We start from the raw sequence: 25,775 nt of genomic DNA on the forward strand, positions 1-25,775 counted from the left end.
GTGCATCCAGGCTAGAGTAGGTGCACTGTCAAATTGATATGTGACCTGATTCAGCCAAGTTCTTTGTAAATTTGACTTGATTTTGTAATCCCTGAAATAACTTTATACATCCTCTCAATCCATGAAGTTTCATAGCATTTTCTCCTCTCTTACGAATGTTTCACTTTTTTGTCTAATAAGTGTTTATTTGCTGCCACCCAGTTGTAATGCCACATCTTATGCGATGTTCATTTGAGATCTGCTGCCACAGTTGTTGGAGACTACCCCTAACAGTGTCCCATTTAAACATTTACAGTCATGAATGAGATTTTCACTCTGCAGCGGAGTGTGCGCTGATATGAAACTTCCTGGCAGATTAAAACTGTGTGCCCGACCGAGACTCGATCTCGGGACCTTTGCCTTTCGCGGGCAAGTGCTCTACCATCTGAGCTACCGAAGAACGACTCATGCCCAGTCCTCCTCACAGCTTTACTTCTGCCAGTATCTGGTCTCCTACCATCCAAACTTTACAGAAGCCACGAAAGGCAAAGGTCCCGAGTTCGAGTCTCGGTCGAGCACACAGTTATAATCTGCCAGGAAGTTTCATATCAGCGCACACTCCGCTGCAGAGTGAAAATCTCATCCTGGAAACATCCCCCAGGCTGTGGCTAAACCATGTCTCCGAAATATCCTTTCTTTCAGGAGTGCTAGTTCTGCATGGTTCGCAGGATAGCTTCTGTAAAATTTGGAAGGTAGGAGACCAGATACTGGCAGAAGTAAAGCTGTGAGGACCGGGTGTGAGTCGTGCTTCAGTAGCTCAGATGGTAGAGCACTTGCCTGCGAAAGGCAAAGGTCCCAAGTTCGAGTCTCGGTCGGGCACACAGTTTTAATCTGCCAGGAAGTTTCAATTACAGTCATGAACAACTGACCAACAGATGCTCTAATCATAGGTGATTCTGTTCAATGGCCACTGCAATCTCTGAATCTGTTTTATAAGATTTTAAGTACCTTTATCACTCTACAATAGACAACACAAACATTGTAAAGGGTGTGGCAAATTTTTATGTGCTGTAAGAACACATGTGCTGATACAGACAGCCACCACTTTAAACAGTTACTATGAGTTGTTGCTATACGATATATATTTTTTGACATAAACTAAAAATTCATAGTGAATCTTTAGTTTTTCATCTCAAAATACTCATTTTAGGATCCTCTATATCTGTGTAATTTTTCCCCTGAAGGTTTGGAGTATACTGTATGTTAATTATCATGGCACTTCACTCCAGGTGTTTCACAGGTGTCTAACACGAACAATTCTTGTCCATGAAGCATAGAGAAATTTAACATATTTTGGACAAACATACAAGTTTTGTGATACCATCTGGAAGTGAAATAAGAAATGGAAAAAAGCTATGTTGCAGGACATACTCATTTGTCCCTTAAGATACAATGAAATCGTCTTTCTCAGAGCAACAAACACAAGCAGAACAAGCCATTCTTAAACAACATAACAAAGATGTAAAAATAGCATACTGCACCAGATTTGAGCTCAGTATGTCACATTTGGAACATCTGATGCTACTGCACTCTTAGATTAGCTTGCCCGGTAATGTAGGAACTAATTCTGATATACATCCTCCAACATATTAAATTACACTTTTGTTGAATCTATCCTACAATTTTCTATGTACACATTTATATTGGGCTAATTAACTGAGCAAATAAACAAAAAATAAAATAAAGACATCAACTGATTGTACAACAAATGTCAGAGCAACTAAGCAAAAAGTCTTCAATCCTTTGATACTGATCATATTAGCTCTGAAACAGCTTTCTAAATAATTTATACACATAAGTTAATAAATACCTCAAAATCAATATTATCCGCCTCAAATTTATTTGTATAAACACATACAAATTACATGAAAACAGAGTGCACAGTTACATACACAAATACAGCAGTGCATAATATGTTACAATGTATATACCTATATACACTAGTATATTAACAAAGAGACATTAACAGTAAGTTTCAAGATAAATTAAATACAACACACACTTACAATAACAATAAAAATAAAAATAGAGCTGCTATTAGATATTTCAATGTTACAAAATGAAAATTACAATGCATATGTTGATTACATTAGAACAATCACTTTCTCAAACACTCATGTTAAACTATTAAATTATTGTCAAAAATATACAAATATAATATTTCTCACTCTTTTATCACATCAAAAATACTTCACTTTCTTTAGAATAATCATCAGTTTCACCCCCTCAACAGCACAGAAAGATCACAGAGAAAGCTGCTCTATCATTTGTATTTGTTACAAAGAAGAAATATCAGTCACCTCTATTCGTGTTGGCTGTGCCAACTGCACCAACAATGTTTCACCTTCCTCTCTCAGTTTTATGTCTTGCAGAGATGCAATAATATTTTCATGTTCATCAGGATTACGAAAATGCAACATAGCGAACCCTTTTGACCCTTTCCATGTGATGTCTTTGGGCCGAACACCCCTTTCAGCAAGTGCTGCTTTTAATTCTCGGACTCGTACATCTGTTCCAATATTATCCACACGTAGACTGAAGTTAAATGCATTTCTTCTATGTGCTCTACGTATTCTGTATTGGTCTTTGCTTCTTTCTGTATCCTGTACTTCCCTTTCATCAACATTTTCAGGACTCTGGCTTGCTGGTATCTCAACTGGTCGTTTGCGAGTACGTCTGCGTCTTGATCGCTCTTTTATATGATTTTCTGCTTCAACTTTTGTACAATCGAGTGTGGCTGCATTGTTAGTTTCCACTCCTGGCTCAGGACTGGGGCCAACAGGACCATTAGCAGAATCCCGTCTGGAGTTACGACGCCTCCGCCGATGAAACATCCGCGAACGCTGTCCAGCTGCAACATCACCAGGAACACTTTTACTCGTATGCTCTCCATTGACTTTAATGTTATCACTGCCATCAGCAGCTGATTCTTCAACTGGAGCCTGAGAGTCGCTATCTCCACGACTCCGTTGCTTGTTCCTGTTCCTGCGTTCTCTATTTCTGTTTGGCCTCACTGGTGGTCTTTGAGAAAGATGTTCATCATCATCAGGGCCAACTTCCTTCAGGGAACAGTCTTTACCTTCGCTGCAAACAGAAGACAGAAACTTATATCAAATGGAAATTTCACTTGAGGAAGCTTTAAAATTCCAGAATGAAATTTTCACTCTGCAGCAGTGTGTGCACCGATTGAAACTTCCTGGCAGATTAAAACTGTGCGCTGGACCGAGACCTGATCTGGGACCTTTGCCTTTCGTGGGCACTTGTCCGCAAAAGGTAAAGGTCCCAAATTCAAGGTTTGGTCCAGCACATGGTTTTAATCTGACAGGAAGTTTCAGCATTAAAATTTTAAGACAAAATGGCTGACTAGACCTTCTCAGAACAGATGGGACTGGGGTCTGAGTGACTTGTTTTTCCTTTTTAACCTTCACCATTTTTATTTATTTATTTATTGTTCAGTGGGACCAAATTAAGGAGAAGTCTCCATGGTCATGGAACGAGTCAATACATGAAATTATAACACAATAGTAGAAACAGATAAAATGAAATATAAGAAACATATTCAGGCAACAAGTCGTAAGTTTAAATAAAGAAAATCAACAATGTAGCACTGGAATTTGCTTAATTTTTCAACTCTTCCATGAGCTCCTCGACAGAATAGAAGGAGTGAGCCATGAGGAAACTCTTCAGTTTAGACTTAAAAGTGTTTGGGCTACTGCTAAGATTTTTGAGTTTTTGTGGTAGCTTATTGAAAATGGATGCAGCAAAATACTGCACTCCTTTCTGCACAAGAGTCAAGGAAGTGCATTCCACATGTAGATTTGATTTCTGCATAGTATCAACTGAGTGAAAGCTGCTAACTCTTGGGAATAAGCTAATATTGCTAACAACAAACGACATTAAAGAAAATATATACTGTGAGGGCAACGTCAGAATTCCCAGACTATTGAATAGGGGTCGACAAGAGGTTCTCGAACTTACACCACATACAGCTCGAACAGCCCATGTTGTTGTTGTGGTCTTCAGTCCTGAGACTGGTTTGATGCAGCTCTCCATGCTACTCTATCCTGTGCAAGCTTCTTCATCTCCCAGTACCTACTGCAACCTACATCCTTCTGAATTTGCTTAGTGTATGCATCTCTTGGTCTCCCCCTACGATTTTTACCCTCCACGCTGCCCTCCAATACTAAATTGGTGATCCCTTGATGCCTCAGAACATGTCCTACCAACCGATCCCTTCTTCTGGTCAAGTTGTGCCACAAACTCCTCTTCTCCCCAATCCTGTTCAGTACCTCCTCATTAGTTATGTGATCTACCCATCTAATCTTCAGCATTCTTCTGTAGCACCACATTTCGAAAGCTTCTATTCTCTTCTTGTCCAAACTATTTATCGTCCATGTTTCACTTCCATACATGGCTACACTCCATACAAATACTTTCAGAAAAGACTTCCTGACACTTAAATCTATACTCGATGTTAACAAATTTCTCTTCTTCAGAAACGCTTTCCTTGCCATTGCCAGTCTACATTTTATATCCTCTCTACTTCGACCATCATCAGTTATTTTGCTCCCCAAATAGCAAAACTCCTTTACTACTTTAAGTGTCTCATTTCCTAATCTAATACCCTCCACATCACCCGACTTAATTCGACTACATTCCATTATCCTCGTTTTGCTTTTGTTGATGTTCATCTTATATCCTCCCTTCAAGACACCATCCATTCCATTCAACTGCTCTTCCAAGTCCTTTGCTGTCTCTGACAGAATTACAATGTCATCGGCGAACCTCAAAGTTTTTATTTCTTCTCCATGGATTTTAATACCTACTCCGAATTTTTCTTTTGTTTCCTTTACTGCTTGCTCAATATGCAGATTGAATAACATCGGGGAGAGGCTACAACCCTGTCTTACTCCCTTCCCAACCACTGCTTCCCTTTCCTGTCCCTCGACTCTTATAACTGCCATCTGGTTTCTGTACAAATTGTAAATAGCCTTTCGCTCCCTGTATTTTACCCCTGCCACCTTTAGAATTTGAAAGAGAGTATTCCAGTCAACATTGTCAAAAGCTTTCTCTAAGTCTACAAATGCTAGAAACGTAGGTTTGCCTTTCCTTAATCTTTCTTCTAAGATAAGTCGTAAGGTCAGTATTGCCTCACGTGTCCCAGTATTTCTACGGAATCCAAACTGATCTTCCCCGAGGTCGGCTTCTACCAGTTTTTCCAATCGTCTGTAAAGAATTCGTGTTAGTATTTTGCAGCTGTGGCTTATTAAACTGATTGTTCGGTAATTCTCACATCTGTCAACACCTGCTTTCTTTGGGATTGGAATTATTATATTCTTCTTGAAGTCTGAGGGTATTTCGCCTGTTTCATACATCTTGCTCACCAGATGGTAGAGTTTTGTCAGGACTGGCTCTCCCAAGGCCGTCAGTAGTTCCAATGGAATGTTGTCTACTCCTGGGGCCTTGTTTCGACTCAGGTCTTTCAGTGCTCTGTCAAACTCTTCACGCAGTATCGTATCTCCCATTTCATCTTCATCTACATCCTCTTCCATTTCCATAATATTGTCCTCAAGTACATCGCCCTTGTATAGACCCTCTACATACTCCTTCCACCTTTCTGCTTTCCCTTCTTTGCTTAGAACTGGGTTTCCATCTGAGCTCTTGATGTTCATACAAGTGGTTCTCTTATCTCCAAAGGTCTCTTTAATTTTCCTGTAGGCAGTATCTATCTTACCCCTAGTAAGATAAGCCTCTACATCCTTACATTTGTCCTCTAGCCATCCCTGCTTAGCCATTTTGCACTTCCTGTCGATCTCATTTTTGAGACGTTTGTATTCCTTTTTGCCTGCTTCATTTACTGCATTTTTATATTTTCTCCTTTCATCAATTAAATTCAATATTTCTTCTGTTACCCAAGGATTTCTACTAGCCCTCGTCTTTTTACCTACTTGATCCTCTGCTGCCTTCACTACTTCATCCCTCAAAGCTACCCATTCTTCTTCTACTGTATTTCTTTCCCCCATTCCTGTCAATTGTTCCCTTATGCTCTCCCTGAAACTCTGTACAACCTCTGGTTCTTTCAGTTTATCCAGGTCCCATCTCCTTAAATTCCCACCTTTTTGCAGTTTCTTCAGTTTTAATCTACAGGTCATAACCAATAGATTGTGGTCAGAGTCCACATCTGCCCCTGGAAATGTCTTACAATTTAAAACCTGGTTCCTAAATCTCTGTCTTACCATTATATAATCTATCTGATACCTTTTAGTATCTCCAGGGTTCTTCCATGTATACAACCTTCTATCATGATTCTTAAACCAAGTGTTAGCTATGATTAAATTGTGCTCTGTGCAAAATTCTACCAGGTGGCTTCCTCTTTCATTTCTTAGCCGCAATCCATATTCACCTACTACGTTTCCTTCTCTCCCTTTTCCTACACTCGAATTCCAGTCACCCATAACTATTAAATTTTCGTCTCCCTTCACAATCTGAATAATTTCTTTTATTTCATCATACATTTCTTCAATTTCTTCGTCATCTGCAGAGCTGGTTGGCATATAAACTTGTACTACCGTAGTAGGTGTGGGCTTCGTATCTATCTTGGCCACAATAATGCGTTCACTAAGCTGTTTGTAGTAGCTTACCCGCGTTCCTATTTTCCTATTCATTATTAAACCTACTCCTGCATTACCCCTATTTGACTTTGTGTTTATAACCCTGTAGTCACCTGACCAGAAGTCTTGTTCCTCCTGCCACCGAACTTCACTAATTCCCACTATATCTAACTTTAACCTATCCATTTCCCTTTTCAAATTTTCTAACCTACCTGCCCGATTAAGGGACCTGACACAATTTTGGTAAACATTTCTGGAATACAGTGATCAATTAATTGTTATATTTAGATTAAAGTTCAGTCTTGATCAAGACTGAACTTTAATCTAAATATAAGGGACCTGACATTCCACGCTCCGATCCGTAGAACGCCAGTTTTCTTTCTCCTGATAACGACATCCTCTTGAGTAGTCCCCGCCCGGAGATCCGAATGGGGGACTATTTTACCTCCGGAATATTTTACCCAAGAGGACGCCATCATCATTTAATCATACAGTAAAGCTGCATGCCCTCGGGAAAAATTACGGCCGTAGTTTCCCCTTGCTTTCAGCCGTCCGCAGTACCAGCACAGCAAGGCCGTTTTGGTTATTGTTACAAGGCCAGATCAGTCAATCATCCAGACTGTTGCCCTTGCAACTACTGAAAAGGCTGCTGCCCCTCTTCAGGAACCACACGTTTGTCTGGCCTCTCAACAGATACCCCTCCGTTGTGGTTGTACCTACGGTAAGGCTATCTGTATCGCTGAGGCACGCAAGCCTCCCCACCAACGGCAAGGTCCATGGTTCATGGGGGGGGGGGGTACAGCCCATTTTTGAGCCAAATATACCCTTTTTGAATCAGAAGAATTACCTCAAAAAATATAATACCATATGACATAAGCGTATGAAAATATGCGAAGTAGACTACTTTTCATGTTGAACTGCCACTTATTTCAGATACTGTTCTAATGGTAAATAAAGCAGCATTTAATTTCTGAACAAGATCCTGAACATGGGCTTTCCACAACAGCTTACTATCTATCCGAACGCCTAGGGCCTTGAACTGTTCAGTCTCGCTTATAATATGCCCATTCTGTCTGATCAAAATATCGGTTCTTGTTGAATTGTGAATTAGAAACTGTAAAAACTGACCCACCATACTTTCTCTGGACACTGCGAGAGGGCTGTACAAGCAATGATCACACGCACGGCACAGCGGACACACCAGGAACCGCGGTGTTGGCCGTCGAATGGCGCTAGCTGCGCAGCATTTGTGCACCGCCGCCGTCAGTGTCAGCCAGTTTGCCGTGGCATACGGAGCTCCGTCGCAGTCTTATGCCGCGACAGCGTGGATGTGAACCGTATGTGCAGTTGATGGACTTTGAGCGAGGGCGTATAGTGGGCATGCGGGAGGCCGGGTGGACGTACCGCCGAATTGCTCAACACGTGGGGCGTGAGGTCTCCACAGTACATCGATGTTGTCGCCAGTGGTCGGCGGAAGGTGCACGTGCCCGTCGACCTGGGACCGGACCGCAGCGACGCACGGATGCACACCAAGACCGTAGGATCCTACGCAGTGCCGTAGGGGACCGCACCGCCACTTCCCAGCAAATTAGGGACACTGTTGCTCCTGGGGTATCGGCGAGGACCATTCGCAACCGTCTCCATGAAGCTGGGCTACGGTCCCGCACACCGTTAGGCCGTCTTCCGCTCACGCCCCAACATCGTGCAGCCCGCCTCCAGTGGTGTCGCGACAGGCGTGAATGGAGGGACGAATGGAGACGTGTCGTCTTCAGCGATGAGAGTCGCTTCTGCCTTGGTGCCAATGATGGTCGTATGCGTGTTTGGCGCCGTGCAGGTGAGCGCCACAATCAGGACTGCATACGACCGAGGCACACAGGGCCAACACCCGGCATCATGGTGTGGGGAGCGATCTCCTACACTGGCCGTACACCACTGGTGATCGTCGAGGGGACACTGAATAGTGCATGGTACATCCAAACCGTCATCGAACCCATCGTTCTACCATTCCTAGACCGGCAAGGGAACTTGCTGTTCCAACAGTGTAATATCCCCACGGAAAATGACCCTCTACCACGCACTAATTAATGGTGATTAATCAAATCATCCACATTTATTTACGTTTGAAAAGTATCTGATCAGATTTTCTAGTAAGATATGCGCCGACAGCTCGTCGACGCCAAGGTATTTTTCTAGTACGTTTATTCTCTGGAACAACAGAGGTACAGATATGTATGCTCCATGGTTATTATAGTTGGGATAGAGAGAGAGAGAGAACGGAACTTTTTCCAAAATCGGATTGTTAAAGAAGTTTTAGGTTTTCTTCTTCGCACTAAAGCGAACAAGGGAAATTTGTGCCGCTAGTGGGAGAGATAAAGAAATAATAAACCTGTAAAAATAAATCTCCTGAGATTTAAAATACCCGAAAACGGAATCTGTACAACAAAGGATTTAATATAAACCGTTCATCTGAAATCAGGTTTGTGAACATTTTACTACAGAGTGAATGAAGAATGAGTTCTCTGTATGAATCATTGATGATTGTCTGGGCCTGTAATTAATTGGGAAGTTTCAGCTGTGACGAAGAGAACCTGCAATCTATGAGTTTTACAAATCGTCCAAAAAGGCTTCGTCCACATCTGAAATATTAGATCTGTCGTAAACTGAACGAATTGTTCAAACGATCGATTTTCCCAACTGAATGCAGCGCTTAATAATAATAACAAATGTAAAGATCTTTTCTAGCAAAACTGCCGCTGAATATTAAGACGAGGGGCTCTACCAGAGATTCGACGAGGCTGATCTCAAGTAATATATATCTTTATTGTACACAGATAAATTATAGAGAAAGAGAGAGAGAGAGAGAGAGAGTGAATGTAATTCTAGAAATTACTTAGAATCCTCCAGTAGTATAATTGTTTGTCTGTCCTTTTACGGATCAGCCAATCATAAGACCGAAGCCCTGACTTTACTGTACTGATTCAGGTATGAGCGTGAAGGAGCGATAAAGACGACAGATACACTTCTGTACAGATAAACATTACACGAAGTTAGCGGCAAGCTGCATTCACACACAAAGACTTTCATCACGATTCAAAACATCACAAAACAAAAGTAAGAGAAAGAGAATTAATTAGAATGGCCAATCCGTGACAGGACACGTTTTTGGACGTTGTTAAAATAATTTTGTTCTTTGTTTCATGTGAACGACGACGAGACAACCTAACTTGGAAAAAAGAGAAGAAATACTCGCAGCTGAATTAGTGGGGTCTACGAATAAACAGCATGCAGGGCGCAGAAAAATAAGGCCAGATCTATAATTTTTTTTACTAAAGCTTGCTTGTATGCTGGAAGTCATACCAGACGTAGTTTGACCTGCCCTAGTTGCATTTAAATATATAAGTAATATATGGCTACGAATAAACAGCATGCAGGGCGCAGAAAAATAAGGCCAGATCTATAATTTTTTTTACTAAAGCTTGCTTGTATGCTGGAAGTAGACGTAGATTTGAACATTGACTAATTGTGTTCATACCAGACGTAGTTTGACCTGCCCTAGTTGCATTTAAATATATAAGTAATATATGAAACTGTTATTGTGTGGAGGGAGATATATATATATATATATCTTGACTGTAGAACATTTATATGGTTTTAACTAGGGCAATGTTTAAGATGAGTCAAGCAGAGCAGAGCAACACGCAACAGCCTTCAGCTGTGAGCACCGATGATAATGAGGTAGTAAGAAGTGTTGTAGAACCGATCGCTACAGATAGCGCAATCGAACGCCCGGTAGACACGGCTGGAGATGTAACAGCAGGGATGCAACATGGATTAGATCCATTAGTAATTATAATGAGACAGATGCAAATGATAAACGAGAAATTAGCTTCAGTCACTGAAGGGCAGGAAAATTTGAAAGCTGAGATTAAGCAGCACTTACAGGCCAGTTTTTCCGAATTAGAGCAGCGGATAGAGGAAAAGACAAAGGAACTAAAAGATCAGGCCGAAGAGACGGAACGAAAATTAACTGCACAAATAGAATTGGTTAAAGTTCAATGTGAGAATCTACTCAACGTGTACGTGTAGAAATGAAGGAGTATGTGGCCATTAAGATAGATACCGTACGCGAACAGGTGGAAATGGTTCCGCAGTTAGTACAAAAGCAAGATGCCATGTCATGTGCAATTGCGCAACTTCCTGAATTGGCACGTACGCAGACGAACCTAAAGGAAAGTATGGAACATCTGACAGAACGTCAAGACGTTATTGACCACCAGATTAATGTATTAACGGGTAAATTATCCGAAATTACATTAGAAAACAAAAGGCTAATGTGTGAAAACGTTGAGCAAAATGTTAAAGCAGCATTCCAGAGTCTATGCGGCAAACACGAAGAGAATTTGTTTGCGAAAGGACTTGAGGAAGTGCGACAGCAGTTAGGTGATGATCTCGAGCATTGGAAACGAACGATCGAAGAATCGATACGCATTTCACAACAAGGCTCAGAACAAATGAATACAGGTCGACAGCAGAAGTTGTCAGCGACTATAGACCCAGTTACTGCACATTCGCACACAATACCGACATGTGTAAGTAACTCGACTATCAAATTGCCACGAGCTAGTTGTTCGCGTGACGTTTTAGCGGATGGAGATTACGAAAGCCTTTGTCATGCCGAAGAAAAAATGATAAAGCATCGGCAATTTCAGATTTTTAACACTGACAAAAGGGGGGTCCATCCGATTGTTTTTATTCGAAGTTTTAGAGGAGTGCTACCCAGAAATTGGTCGGAGTGGCAGAAGATCAGTTTCGTTACTGGGTATATACAAGGTTCGGGGGCGATCTGGGCCTCGGACATGACTTCTGTTTGCTCGACGTATGAAGATTTTGAAAAAGCGTTTTTAGCGAAATTCTGGTCAGAAGGAGTACAGGAACGCCTAAGGCAGGAGGTGCTCTACCCCGAGCCTTTCTCTTTTTCGAAGGGAAGCCTTAGGAAATATTTTGAAAAATATATAAATAAAACAAGATATTGGGACAGACCTATGCCTTTGCCAGACATAATAAACATACTTAAGGCAAGATTACCAACTAGCATCCGGAATCAATTAATTTACGGCAACGATAAAGACCTGGAGTCGTTCCTCACGACGTTAGATCATATAGACATTATAGAAGAGAACAGCCAGAAAGCACGTAATAGCAGATTCCAATATATGGAGATAGAACCTCCGGCTAATGGTAGGCAAGGGAACGCACAGAGATCGATAAATAATGGAGAAACTCATCAAAATCTCAACAATAATACCGGTAATAGTCTTGCGAGGGGCTATCCAAGGAATAACAGGAATGGGAAAAGATACAATCCCGTATGGGGAAACGAAAGGAATTTTAGACAGCAAGCATGGAACAATAACGGTAATAGAAAGTGGAACCAACCGGGGGGAATAAACTCAAATAACCAACATCAGTGGGGACGGACATCTACGAATCAACCGGTAATTACCGAAGTGACGGACGATGTCAACCACCAGGCGAATCAAAATCCCACAAACTTGTAAGGACCCACTCGTGCCCCGGAGGAGCGGTCAACAATAGGTTGAGGGGCAACAGGATATGTGTACCCATGCTGACGTATAATGATGGAAGATTACTGGCAGATGAATTGACCGAAGACTTAGAACCCCAAGATGAGGATAAGGAACAGGTGGCAGTAGCCGAAGTGCAAGTGATTTTGGAGACTGTACCTATAGTGGCGGTTTTAGACACAGCTGCAACCACAAATGTTATTTCAGAGGCTCTATTCAACAAGATCAGAAATATAAGGAGAGTACCAATTTTTCCAGTTCAAAATTGCAAAATAATAGGCGCCGTTGGGGCTCGATCGGCGAATGTAAAAGTGCAGTCACTACTTAGTGTAGAAGTAGGAAATGTAGCAATATTAAGCACATTCCTTGTTGTGAAAAATTTGGTGGTAGACTGCATTATCGGAGTCGACAGCCTACGTCAATACGGATGCAGAATAGATTTTAAAACAGGAAAAATTTGGTTAAATATAAATAAACAAGAAATTGAGTTGGACTTGTTGAAAAAGGAAAGCCTTACCAGAAAATATAATAGTGGGATCAGCGTACAAGTAATCAAGACTGCACAGAATTCTAAACAGCACGCAAATAATGAGTTCCAAGTCAAAGGAGATTTCGGTCAATTAGTGTATGAGAAGTTAAATGAATCTGACTGCATCATTGAAGATCAGAAGAAGCAGCTCAAAGAATTATTAATAATGTATGAAAACGTGTTTGATGAAAGGCCAGGAGTGATTAAAGGATACATATGCCATCTTTACGTTAAGCCACACGAAACATATTGTCGAACTTTCTATCCTGTTCCCTGGAGGTTAAAGGCTCAAGTTCAAAAAGAAATAGATCGCATGTTGAAATGGGGTTTGATCGAACCCTCCACAACCCATACTGCTCACTATTGTTGGTCGTGCCAAAAGCATACACGGGATCAAACAAAATAAAAGGGTTATTTCCTCACAATGACTTAAAATGATATAATGAAGAATAGGAGATAGGGAGGAATGGTGTTCCGAGTGACAGAGATGAACGCTCGTAAAAAAAAAAATATAACAATAAACTGTGTGTGTGTAGTGTTAAAAACCTTTAAAGTGAAGTAGTTAATCAATGACATAGAATATAGAAATAATGACTAATTATTACTATTGAGTGTTGTAAAAAGGATAATGGAGATAGGCTTCACCTGTGGTTTGGGTGAACATAGAACTTTAGCTTTGCTAATGTGATCAAGATGTATAAAGTATCTGACTGACCTGCGAGAAGAATGAAATGTTTCCCGCAAAGGACGCTGAATAATCAAAAAAAGGGTCAAAGTGAATATTCAGATATAATCTCATGTGAACGCTTAGATGTATAAACGTGTGAAGGGATGTGTTGTGGTAGTGAATCGTGAGTGACGGTTAACGCCGCAAAGACAATTTCCCGCGCAAAACAGTTGACGTCGGCGCGAGAATTAAAATCGATAGAGACGACACAGATATGCTTTATAAGAGACTCGCACCAAGCGCGAGAATAAACTCATTCAGGTTGAACTTTAAAAGGAATAAGTGTCACAATTAGGAGTTAAGAGTTTTTAAAATTATTAATATTTATAGAATTAATAGTTGTTAAATGGTTTGTGTTCGTTTGGGAATTCTGTTTGAAAAATCTAGTTCCATAGATGAGCATGGATGAACGCAGTATGAATCAGAGAGTAAATGAGAGAAGCGAATCCGCATTCCTCAAGAATAATAACTTTTAAATTCCAGCACTAAAGCGGAGAAACATATGTGTTTAGAATAAAAAGTTTTGAGGATAGCTAAATTATATGACTTATTAAGGGAATATGGATGATGTCTGGTATAAAATGAACTACACTTTCCATTATTCGATGATTTGAATCCAAAATCTATAGTAAGTTACATGAATCCTTTAAATTACGAAGGACAAATCAGTCATAGAAAATCTGTTAAAGCGTTTGGATTTATAAGTACCAGTGGGGAGGCAAAGTCAAAAGGAGTATTCAAACAAAAGTAAATCGGATGATGCTTTTGGCAACATCATTAATTAAGAGTTGAATTCATTGAACTACGTCGTAACAAAAAGGATCCATGAAGCCATAAGGATTTTGCTTTCAAAAAGGAGAATCTTGGACGGTGCAACCTAATCAGTTCTCTTACAGGAAGAGTTTCCTTTTTGTTCACTGCTAATTCTTTTGGGAATGAATGTTGCATGTCAATTCGAGTATCCCGGTTCCTTCTACTCTTCCCATTGTGGGCCGCGTAGAAGATCTACTACAAAGGGGGCCGCGTAGAAGACCGACTACAAATGTGGACGTCGGGGACATGCAAGACCCGGGGGAGTTTAGCACCGCAAGATATTGTACTAGGAGCAAGATTGTAAAACGCAAATTCACGTTATTTATTGTAAAAAGTTTTTTGCTAGAGGCACAAACTCCCTTTTTCCAAATTGTGAGACAAATTGATCCCTATCTTTTCTTTAAAGACAAATGTCAAAATTAATTTTGTTCTTCTATAGGCTTTCCTATCTCCTATGTATCGTAGGCTGGGGGTCTAATCTTAAGAGGTTTTCCAAGGTTTCCCTGCTTAAGAAAGTTCCCGAATGGGTAGACCCTGACAACAGTCTATGAAAGATCATCTTCCTTGGTTGTGCACAGCAAACATAACACCGAGATGCACGTAAAAGCAATACAGCCGCGATACCTGTCTCTTCATTTCTTCTGTTTTCCACATTTCTTTTCTTCGTCTGTCTCAAACATAATATTCTTTTTCGGTCGGAGGACTGACAATCATCGCTTCCGGGTTATCCACGCTCATAGATAGCTCGCGAAGTGTGTTCGGTGAATCAAAATTGAGCTCACAAACTTCGCTCGCTGCGAGGGGCATTGTAATATCCCCACGGAAAATGACCCTCTACCACGCACTAATTAATGGTGATTAATCAAATCATCCACATTTATTTACGTTTGAAAAGTATCTGATCAGATTTTCTAGTAAGATATGCGCCGACAGCTCGTCGACGCCAAGGTATTTTTCTAGTACGTTTATTCTCTGGAACAACAGAGGTACAGATATGTATGCTCCATGGTTATTATAGTTGAGATAGAGAGAGAGAGAGAACGGAACTTTTTCCAAAATCGGATTGTTAAAGAAGTTTTAGGTTTTCTTCTTCGCACTAAAGCGAACAAGGGAAATTTGTGCCGCTAGTGGGAGAGATAAAGAAATAATAAACCTGTAAAAATAAATCTCCTGAGATTTAAAATACCCGAAAACGGAATCTGTACAACAAAGGATTTAATATAAACCGTTCATCTGAAATCAGGTTTGTGAACATTTTACTACAGAGTGAATGAAGAATGAGTTCTCTGTATGAATCATTGATGATTGTCTGGGCCTGTAATTAATTGGGAAGTTTCAGCTGTGACGAAGAGAACCTGCAATCTATGAGTTTTACAAATCGTCCAAAAAGGCTTCGTCCACATCTGAAATATTAGATCTGTCGTAAACTGAACGAATTGTTCAAACGATCGATTTTCCCAACTGAATGCAGCGCTTAATAATAATAACAAATGTAAAGATCTTTTCTAGCAAAACTGCCGCTGAATATTAAGACGAGGGGCTCTACCAGAGATTCGACGAGGCTGATCTCAAGTAATATATATCTTTATTGTACACAGATAAATTATAGAGAAAGAGAGAGAGAGAGAGAGTGAATGTAATTCTAGAAATTACTTAGAATCCTCCAGTAGTATAATTGTTTGTCTGTCCTTTTACGGATCAGCCAATCATAAGACCGAAGCCCTGACTTTACTGTACTGATTCAGGTATGAGCGTGAAGGAGCGATAAAGACGACAGATACACTTCTGTACAGATAAACATTACACGAAGTTAGCGGCAAGCTGCATTCACACACAAAGACTTTCATCACGATTCAAAACATCACAAAACAAAAGTAAGAAAGAGTTTTAATTAGAACAGGACAATGCACGTCCGCATGTATCCCGTGCCACCCAACATGCTCTAGAAGGTGTAAGTCAACTACCCTGGCCAGCAAGATCTCCGGATCTGTCCCCCATTGAGCATGTTTGGGACTGGATGAAGCGTCGTCTCACGCGGTCTGCACGTCCAGCACGAACGCTGGTCCAACTGAGGCGCCAGGTGGAAATGGCATGTCCACAGGACTACATCCAGCATCTCTACGATCGTCTCCATGGGAGAATAGCAGCCTGCATTGCTGCGAAAGGTGGATATACACTGTACTAGTGCCGACATTGTGCATGCTCTGTTGCCTGTGTCTATGTGCCTGTGGTTCTGTCAGTGTGATCATGTGATGTATCTGACCCCAGGAATGTGTCAATAAAGTTTCCCCTTCCTGGGACAATGAATTCACAGTGTTCTTATTTCAATTTCCAGGAGTGTACATCATTTTAAGAAAAAATAAGTAGCACTAAATAATAAAGCTAGAAAGCCAAAAATTGGTCAGAATGTGCAAATGTATGTCAAAATCATCTGTTACACGTTTCAACTTGATCAGAACAAAATTTTAGTCAGAATCCAGATTTTTTTCGAAAAATAAGTGGCGCTAAGTAACGAAGCAAGTAAACCAAAAATTCATATGAAGCCTCAGTTCGATGTAAAAATCTTAATTATGTGACTCCATTAAACTACCTCTAACAGTTTTTGAGTAATTTACTGAAAACTAAATTTGGGGCAAAAATGTCGTAATTTGTAATAGATTAAGTATCAGTTATGTTAATGCTAGAAAGTTATGACTACAGCATGTGATCAAACCCATTAAATAATATAGCTACAACAAGTTTCAAGACTTATAGCAATAACAATCAACACAAGGTTATGTTCTACTGTCAGTTCTGTTCTAAAAATTCTAGACGGCAAAATTTAAAAGCAGGTGAGCTAAATCTTTTTACGTAATTATTCCTAACTTGCTGTGAAAGTTTATCAAGTATGTCTATCAATTAAAACTCAAAATCTGCATTTATAATCATAGTTCCTGATTCCACTAAGAATAGAAATATTTCTTTCAGTGGACTAGACAAGAATGTGGACTTGCAGACTGGAAATTATGGTCAGTATGTTCTCCATCGTTTTTGGCTGACCACAGAAATAGTTTTCAGGAGCTCATAGAAGACAGTGAACAATATTTCCTATTACTTATTTCTTATTATTAATCTCCTGCCCCACAAGACAGTCTCTTATCATTAACTAATTATTCACAGACACATTTTCAGGAATGTTTAATCCAAGTTTTTTTTCAGCGACTATTACGCAAAAGAAATGTGCATGTGCCAAAGATGCTTTTAAACATTTGCAGTCCATAATGCAGACACAAGCCATCTCTGTGCACTCTTATTTAAATCACTGCCACCTGGCCACAAAACACATTACACAGAATTGTGCACTTCTCTTTGTGGAAACAATGAGGCCACTGACCACCAGCCAGGATGTACACTAAAAGAAAAAGTGCACTTTTGTCCAAATATATCTACATAAGCATTACAACACATATTTTTTTCATTTTCTGCTACTTTTGAAACACTCTTCATGGTGGTTAATCATCATTTCAGTCAAATTGATTACATATGAATTACTGTCATCATCTAAATCATTGTCATTCTTGTTTTCATTTACAGACTCTGCTACAAGTTCCACAATCTCTTGCTAAGAGAGGTCTGTATGTGAAGTATCAGCCACTTCACGCCCACTAACTTGAATATAATAATAACAAACTTTTTCTCAACACAACTGTTACAATTTGACACTGAGTTAACATAGGTATCACTAGATGGCAGTATTATGCAGCACTGATACCTAGTACAACCAGTTTCGGGACTGGAGCAAGTGAGAGCTACAAAGAATTGTGCATGTGAGAGCTACAAAGAATTGTGTTGAATGAGGCTTGGCATCGGAGTGAAAAAAGTGCATTTATTTACATGTTTTGAATAATTTTTTGGCATTTAACATGCAAGGTGTTGGCAACACACAAGTTCAGTAATAAACTGTCTGACGGATAACATGAAACACTATGCATTGTGACACTTTGCAACCAAAACTCAGCATATACAGCTTCTGACACAGAACTTTTGTAGAAATAAAATTTTATTGTCCTCATAAGACCAGTGAAGCCAGCCACTTAAAATACTTAGGACTGAAGATAGGTGATAATGTCTCTTGTCGCACCAGGGTATTGTACAGAAACTTGATGCTGTAATCTTCACAGCCTCTTACACTGATGCATGAAAACTAATTTGCTTTGTTTATTTTTGGTATATTATTATTATACTCTATGGTATCATATTTCGAGGCCACTCTGTGCATTCACAAAGAATGAGAAACAGCCAGAATGACCTCTGGCATGAGTTTGTGAATCTTGTGCAGCAGCTCAGAGTTCTAACTCTGTCTTTCCTCGTGAGGCTTGTGGTTAACAATATGAAGTCATTCAAAATGAAATGCCAACTGCCACATTCAGTCAGTGAAGATCAGACAGGAAAACAATTTGCACTTACATAACACTTCTTTAACGATTTTACAAATAAATGTGCATTATTTTGAAAGTTTCCTTTTCAATATACTTCCAATTAAGAGCAATAAATCCAAGATTTTTAAATCTTAGTTTGAAAGGTTTCCCTGTGGGACGCTCCTCTTATTCTATGCACGATTTCCTTAAAGTGATTTAAAATCTTGTTTTGTCAGATTTTGTTAATTTTACAAGCTGTAGTAAATCTTCTACACAGTGTTTTATTTTGGGTTTTAAAGATGCATATAAACTTTTTGTGAATTATATAATCCTTCCATACTTCTCCCTTCTACCCTTTGGCCCCTCCCCTCCCGCCCTCCCAATGCTGCACCTTGCAGCCCCTGTCCTGTCACCACCACAACCCTGCACAGTCCCACAAGCAGTGCAGCAGTAGCATCCCCCCCCCCCAACTGTCCCCCTCACACCTCTTTTCTGTACCCCCAGAAGCTGGAGACGACAGTGTCCATGTGTATGCATTTTGTTTGCCTATGTCTGATGAATTACTTAATGTGATAGCTAATACTATCTAACAATCTTTTTCAATGTGCCTGTCTGCCACACAATGCCTCTTCTGTGTGGTGAGTGGCAATTATTGTTTCCATATTGCTGTAATAAGACCCAATTGCAGACTATTAAACAGTATGGCTTGTCCTGCAGAATTATGCACTTCATAAAACACAAACACGTAGTATCCTCTGATTACAGTGTCAGTGAGTCATAATTGGAATCAGTAAACTCATAAAATACCTCAGAGAGTCACAATTTTTGGTAACATTAAATGGATTTGACAACATTAAATGGAATGATTGCAGAAGCTCTATCACAGACAAAGCAAACAGTAGACTTAGGTTCACTGGTATGATACTGGGAAAATACAGCCAGTATACAAAAGATACTGCTTACAAAATACTTGTGACACATTCTAAAATATTGTTCAAGTGTGTTGGACCAATAACAAAAAGGACTAACAGGAGATATTTAACATGTAAAAATAAATGTTTCCAGGTTTATAGCAAAAGAAAGTGAATCCAGTTTCTGAGGTTGGAAGGCATTTCACAGTTATCCATTAGAAACTTTCTACAGGATGTACGTACAGTGCTTCATTGAAAAGAAATGTATGTAGGTGGGTTGGGGCATTTAGCCAGAGATCATTAAATTCTGAAAGTATAAAACAGATTAACGTCAATTATAGTACAGTCAATGACGAAAAAAAAATCATGCAGTCACAAATTATAGTACAGTTGTAGAAGGGAGTGCCATGATGAACATACTAAAAATCCTAATTGTGTGTGTGTGGGGGGGGGGGGGGCTATATGGTCACTTTTTATTTATTTATTTTTTTTTAACTAAAGCTTCTAGAAAAAATGTTTCCCAGTATAAAACTAAGTTACATTAAATTTCCTACAGAAAAGATTTTGTTCAGTTTTCTCTATGACTAATAATTTCCACCTCTTAGGAGAAGGAAAAATTACAGATTATTAAAAACAGTGTTTTAATGGCAAAATTTATTCATTTGTTTATTTGTCTGTTTGCTGTCCATATAAAAAACAGTTTTTGGACATTGTCACAGATTTTAGTTCACAGACACAATGGTTTAGTTAAGAAACGTAAGTGCACAAATTGATATAAATAGTGAAGGTAAGAAATTATCATTTTTTTGTGCAAAAACAAACTTATGCTATATGCACTGTTTTTACTCTAAAGAGTATGTAATAGTCTTTCATATTCTCTCTCAGTTCAATGACTTCTGGAGGGTAATTCTCAGCTTTGAGATTAACAGATTTGTTTACTTGTTTTACTAAAGGGCATGTTTCATAATTTTCCTATTTATCATTCATGCTTGTTGCATTGGAAATTGGTTCCCATTTTTTATTGCCTAGTGCCTTTTAAGTTTATTATAATTACATTTTCTTTAATACATAACCGTATCACTTTTAGTTCGAGAATGTGGTCAATGCATGTTTGTGTTTCTATAGTAATTCTTGTAGGTTCTGAGTTTATGTGATAATAGCTGTAACACTGAAGTAAATCAACACAATGCAAATAATTATTGCTTTTATTTGATGTCTACAACCAACAGCACATGTTTTTTATATGCTGATGTCTTCTCCAGCAGGTCCTCCACACAACTGACTTACATGGAGGTGGTATAATCAGCCTGTTGTTCCCTAGTTTTAAATTTATTGCTGCAACCTCAAGTACTATTTCTTTACTCAAATCATCAATCCATTTGACTTTTTGATGTGCTATATCATTTCTGCTATAAATGCCTACCCCTCCACCTTTATGTGTCCTTCTACAGTACAAGTTTATAAGTTCATAATATCTTAGCCTATGTCCATATGCTTCCTCTTCCTTGCAACTAATTCACTCATGTTTAAGAAATGTGATTTTGATTCATTTAGATATACATCCAAGTGTTCTGTTTTATTCGTTATATTACCGAACATTCTGGTATGTAAGGATTAAATTGCTATGTTTTACTCTAAAAAAACATCCCTATCACCTGTATGAATGATAATTTTGTTTATGTTGTCTTTCTCTGCAATAATTTTGCTTATTTTCTCACTTAAAAGTTTCTTGCCTTAGAAATTTAGATGATCCCATGCTTGGTATGTAGGCATTTGTCCATTTTACCTACATATGCTATTCTATGTTTTCCACACAAAGCAAACATCTGCTTGATTCTGATGTTTGTTTTTTGTATCTCCTTGTTGAAGGTGAATTGTATATTAGGTCATGCCTGTGAGGTAACATTATAACTATTGTGTTCCAAGATTTGTTAGCTTCTAAGAACTTTTTGAGGCTTGCTATGCAGTTTTGTGCCTCGTTTCTTGCAACGTTGTTGGCACCAGATATGCACACGACATATTCATTTTCATCTTTCCTTTTTTCCTGTAGGTCAACATCGGTAGCATTTTTCATACTTGCACACTGTTTTACTAATCCCATTGCTTGGAAATCTTTGTTATTGTCTTGTAAAATACTCACCAGGTTTCTGGCATGGTTGTCTCTTAAGAAAAGAACATTGTGTCTTTTTTGCAACTGATTCTTGATTCTGTTGTCACTGAGTCTCACTGTTGTTTTGTTTGCTCCACTGCTGCATTGTTTATGAGCTTCGCTGCCATCACTAGAGGTCTGTGCGGATGTGGATATCCGCAGATATATCCGCGGTATTTGTTACTTGGCGGATAAAATCGCGACTGGCGCGGATATCCGCGGGTCATCTGCGGATGATGAGCAAGGCATCTGCCCAGTACGTATTTTGCAATGTTAGTTGAAAACTTCAAGTCTGTTGACATTCTTGGAATCTTGCAGGGCCCGGGTAGAGCGGATGTCTGTTGTCCTTAGCCCCCGGCTACGACCGATGTAGCTGTACCCAAGAGACCTGCACCTAATCCATTTCCGCGTCCATGTCTTTTGTGTGGCCTGTGAAGTGCTCTCTGGGTGACAAACCTGCCCACAGTCTACCAGACAGGTGCCCGTTGCAATTTTCCGCTGACTTCAGTTAGCGCTTTATAGTGACCGAGTGACAACGTGCATCGCAGCAAATATCAGCGAGAGTTCTTTCTTCAAATGAACACCATATCGATGGATACAATTTCGTGTAAGGTGAAAAAAGGTGATTTTACATTAGTGAAGGAAAACAAATTGAAATCGCCAATTTGGAAAAAATTCGCATATGTGTTTGATGGCAACGAAAAGATAAAAGATATAGTGGCTTGTTTTGCATGTAAAAAAGTATATTCCTACACTGGACACAAAAGTGGAACTTCAAATTTGCTAAAACATTCGTGTGAGGCTCGACAAAGTAGCATAAGTACTTATTTAAATACCAAGAGAGACACGAAAGTTCCTTAAGTTCCGCCAAATTTGAAGACAGCCGCGACAGAAAAACTTATCTATCTTGTCAGCAAAGACATTTTACCATTCGAAGTTGCATGTGGAACTGGGTTTCTCGAGACGGCACAGTTCCTTATTGATGTGGGGACCAAGTACGGCGCAGTGAGTGCTAAGGAACTGCTACCTCATCCAACCACTCCTAATTTCGATAAACACTGATTTTGTTGTCACTCTTCGGAAGACGAGTTATTTCTTCCAGACAACGTCAATTATTGCTGGCAGTTTAACTTTGTCACAGGTGCGCCAGCATTTTGCGGTGTAGGCCTAATACTGTAAATATTTTCACCTGGAAATGACGAGGACTGAACGTGTAAGCTATAATATAATCATCAGCTGACATGAATGGCTTCCAAATTTGACACATCCAAGCAGTGAGTACAAAAAAACTGTCAGTAAATGATGCAATGTGCTAGTAACAGTTTAAAACCATCGTCATTTTCAGCTGCCTTGGCACAAGAGCAGCGAAATATAATTGTTTCTATACACGTATTTTCATCATTTAATACTATTACATTGAATTTTATTTTTTTTAAATAGCGTTTCCAATCTCACGAGATCTGAGCCGCTACTGTGTGTGCTCTGGAGCGCCAATGCTTTCCTGTTTGGAATGGTCTGCTTTAGAGAAGGTATAGAGCATTTCCTGTGATTTAAGAAGTCAAAAGCAGTTAAGTTGTCGCAGAAATGGCACCCTAACAATAACTATGTCATTACATACCATAATTCTAAGTACTACTTTCTATTACTATTAATTACTCATTCAAAACTTAAATATATGCAGATGTGGATAAGGAACTTGCAGATGCGGATTAATTGATGCGGATGCAGTTGCGGATTAGGACCTTGCAGATGCGGTGCGGATGCGGATTGCACTTTTCTTATCCGCGCAGACCTCTATCCATCACACTTCACACTTTCATGTTTATCATTAACACTTGTTTCAGTAGTAGTTTCAGTCCACTTATTTGGAAGAGTTTGACTATCATCCGTAAATTACACATTTTCATAGCGATAACCATTCACAACACTTTTTAGATGTTAGCTTTTTCATATTTATATTTGGGACAGTTTGGCTACCATGCAAAAGTATGTGCAATTTTAATGATGACACACACACTGAGATGTAGTTTTTTTCACATCACTCAGTAGAACGTTAATTGTTGGTTGAAGACTACTTACAGGATCAATTAACTTTCTGATTTGATCACTATAATTCATGCACTCACTCCTTTTACCAGTATAATTTTCACTTTATTTTGCATGAAAATGATGTGTATCTATATAAGCTGCCATCCTGACCTGTCTGCAACACACCTTATGAATCACGGGCGACATAGTGCCCCGACATTCCTAGGGTTGTTCATTTTCCATGAAGTGTGTTAACACTACATGGAATACAGATATGAATTCCTAATAATACTAATGTAATAAGCTCATATGGACAGACTCTATGTAGATCTCTGCTCATTGCTCTACACTGCTAGAGGGGAAACTGATCCTTAGTCATTCTGTATAGCAGCTATAGCATTCTTCCCGAAAATGTGACTTCCCCCATCATGTGCACTGATCACTTTTCAGTTTACAGACAGACTATACCTCCCCATTATTTTCTGTCCTGTTCTTTTATGTAAGTAGCCAAAATAGCTGCACAGATGGTGGTGGTTGTTAGTGTTTAACGTCCCGTCGACAACGAGGTCATTAGAGACGGAGCGCAAGCTCGGGTTAGGGAAGGATTGGGAAGGAAATCGGCCGTGCCCTTTCAAAGGAACCATCCCGGCATTTGCCTGAAACGATTTAGGGAAATCACGGAAAACCTAAATCAGGATGGCTGGAGACGGGATTGAACCGTCGTCCTCCCGAATGCGAGTCCAGTGTGCTAACCACTGCGCCACCTCGCTCGGTGCTGCACAGAGCTCTTGTCTATATAGTGCAGTTATTTTCAGTTTATTAAGTGAGCTATTATGCAAAAAAGATAAACATTTGGAGCTGTGAAGCTGTTAAGAGCCTGCCCCAAGTGTAACATGCTGACAATATGTATTCGACAATGTCAATCTCGCTGCCTCCACTGTCAATGGCTTTAACAGACTTCACAGCATGAGGAGTATCAAATACGTCATCCCAAACTCATCTCTTCCAACACCTGAAGAGGCTCAGAGGCTAAATTGGCTCCCTCTGCAACAGGAGTATGCCACCCATGCATTATGGAACTTCAGCTGTTTCATCATATGTCAGTCAATGCATTACAGAACACTTGAACATTCCATCAGCCATATTCATGCCCACCTTGCAAGGTAGAGGTGTGGTAAGTGGTTCCACTCAGTCTCTCAATGCAGCTCACTCTACTAATTTCAGCAATTCCTGAATGATAGAGATTTGCGCAGTCTACCAGTACCTCACTTTATGGTGAGAGGAGTTCAGTAACTTTAGGGCCATTCATTAATTCACCACAAAATAACAACAACACAGTTAAATGGCTTTACAGTATGACACCAATGATAGACAGCAGCAAGGTATCTCATTTACCAATCCAGTCCCATCCCCACAAGCATTACAAACATTACATAGGTAGCTGGCATCACACTTACAAATTAAACACTTCTCAGACATTGTTTGTAGGAATGTAATTTACATACATGCTCAGTTAACACATGCAAAGAAGTAATCCTTAATAAACTCATAAAAACTCCTCTACGTAAAAAAAGAGCTGAGTGAAGTTATTTTGTCTACTCACATAAGAGAACACGAGAGGAAATTCTTGGGAGGTATAATCTGTAAACTAAAAAGTGAACAGCCCTTATAGTGGTGGGAAAGACAAATTTCTCAGAACGCTACAGCTGCCACACAGGATGACTAAGAATCTGTTTCCCCTCTAGCAGCATAGAACAGTGAGCAGAGATTTCAATAAAATCCGCCCACATACATTTCTTGCATTAATACTATTAGTAACCCATCTCTGTATTCCATGTAGCGTTAACACACTTCATGGAAAGTGAACACCCATGGGAATGTCAGGACACTATATCGCCAGTGATTCATAAGATGTGCTGCAGAAAGGTCAGTACAGCTCTGTGAAACACCTGTGGGTTTTGAGTTGTTCAATAAAAATGTTAAAAA

The 25,775-nt window shown here is 39.6% G+C and overlaps 1 protein-coding gene across 2 annotated transcripts in view; it reads right to left on the reverse strand.

Moving 5' to 3' along the window:
• Positions 1-2,001: 2,001 nt before the first annotated feature.
• LOC126253577 (methenyltetrahydrofolate synthase domain-containing protein) overlaps positions 2,002-25,775 on the reverse strand; it is a 144,098-nt gene continuing 120,324 nt past the window's right edge. Inside the window, exon 5 of one of the 2 annotated variants that reach the window (XM_049955002.1) lies at positions 2,002-3,123. In XM_049955002.1, the coding sequence (XP_049810959.1) occupies positions 2,316-3,123 (808 nt within the window). In that variant the 3' untranslated portion in view covers positions 2,002-2,315. The remainder of the gene's footprint in view (positions 3,124-25,775) is intronic. The other variant, XM_049955001.1, reaches the window with a different exon arrangement.

Source organism: Schistocerca nitens, chromosome 4 (genome assembly GCF_023898315.1).
Source record: "Schistocerca nitens isolate TAMUIC-IGC-003100 chromosome 4, iqSchNite1.1, whole genome shotgun sequence".
Taxonomy (NCBI): domain Eukaryota; kingdom Metazoa; phylum Arthropoda; class Insecta; order Orthoptera; family Acrididae; genus Schistocerca; species Schistocerca nitens.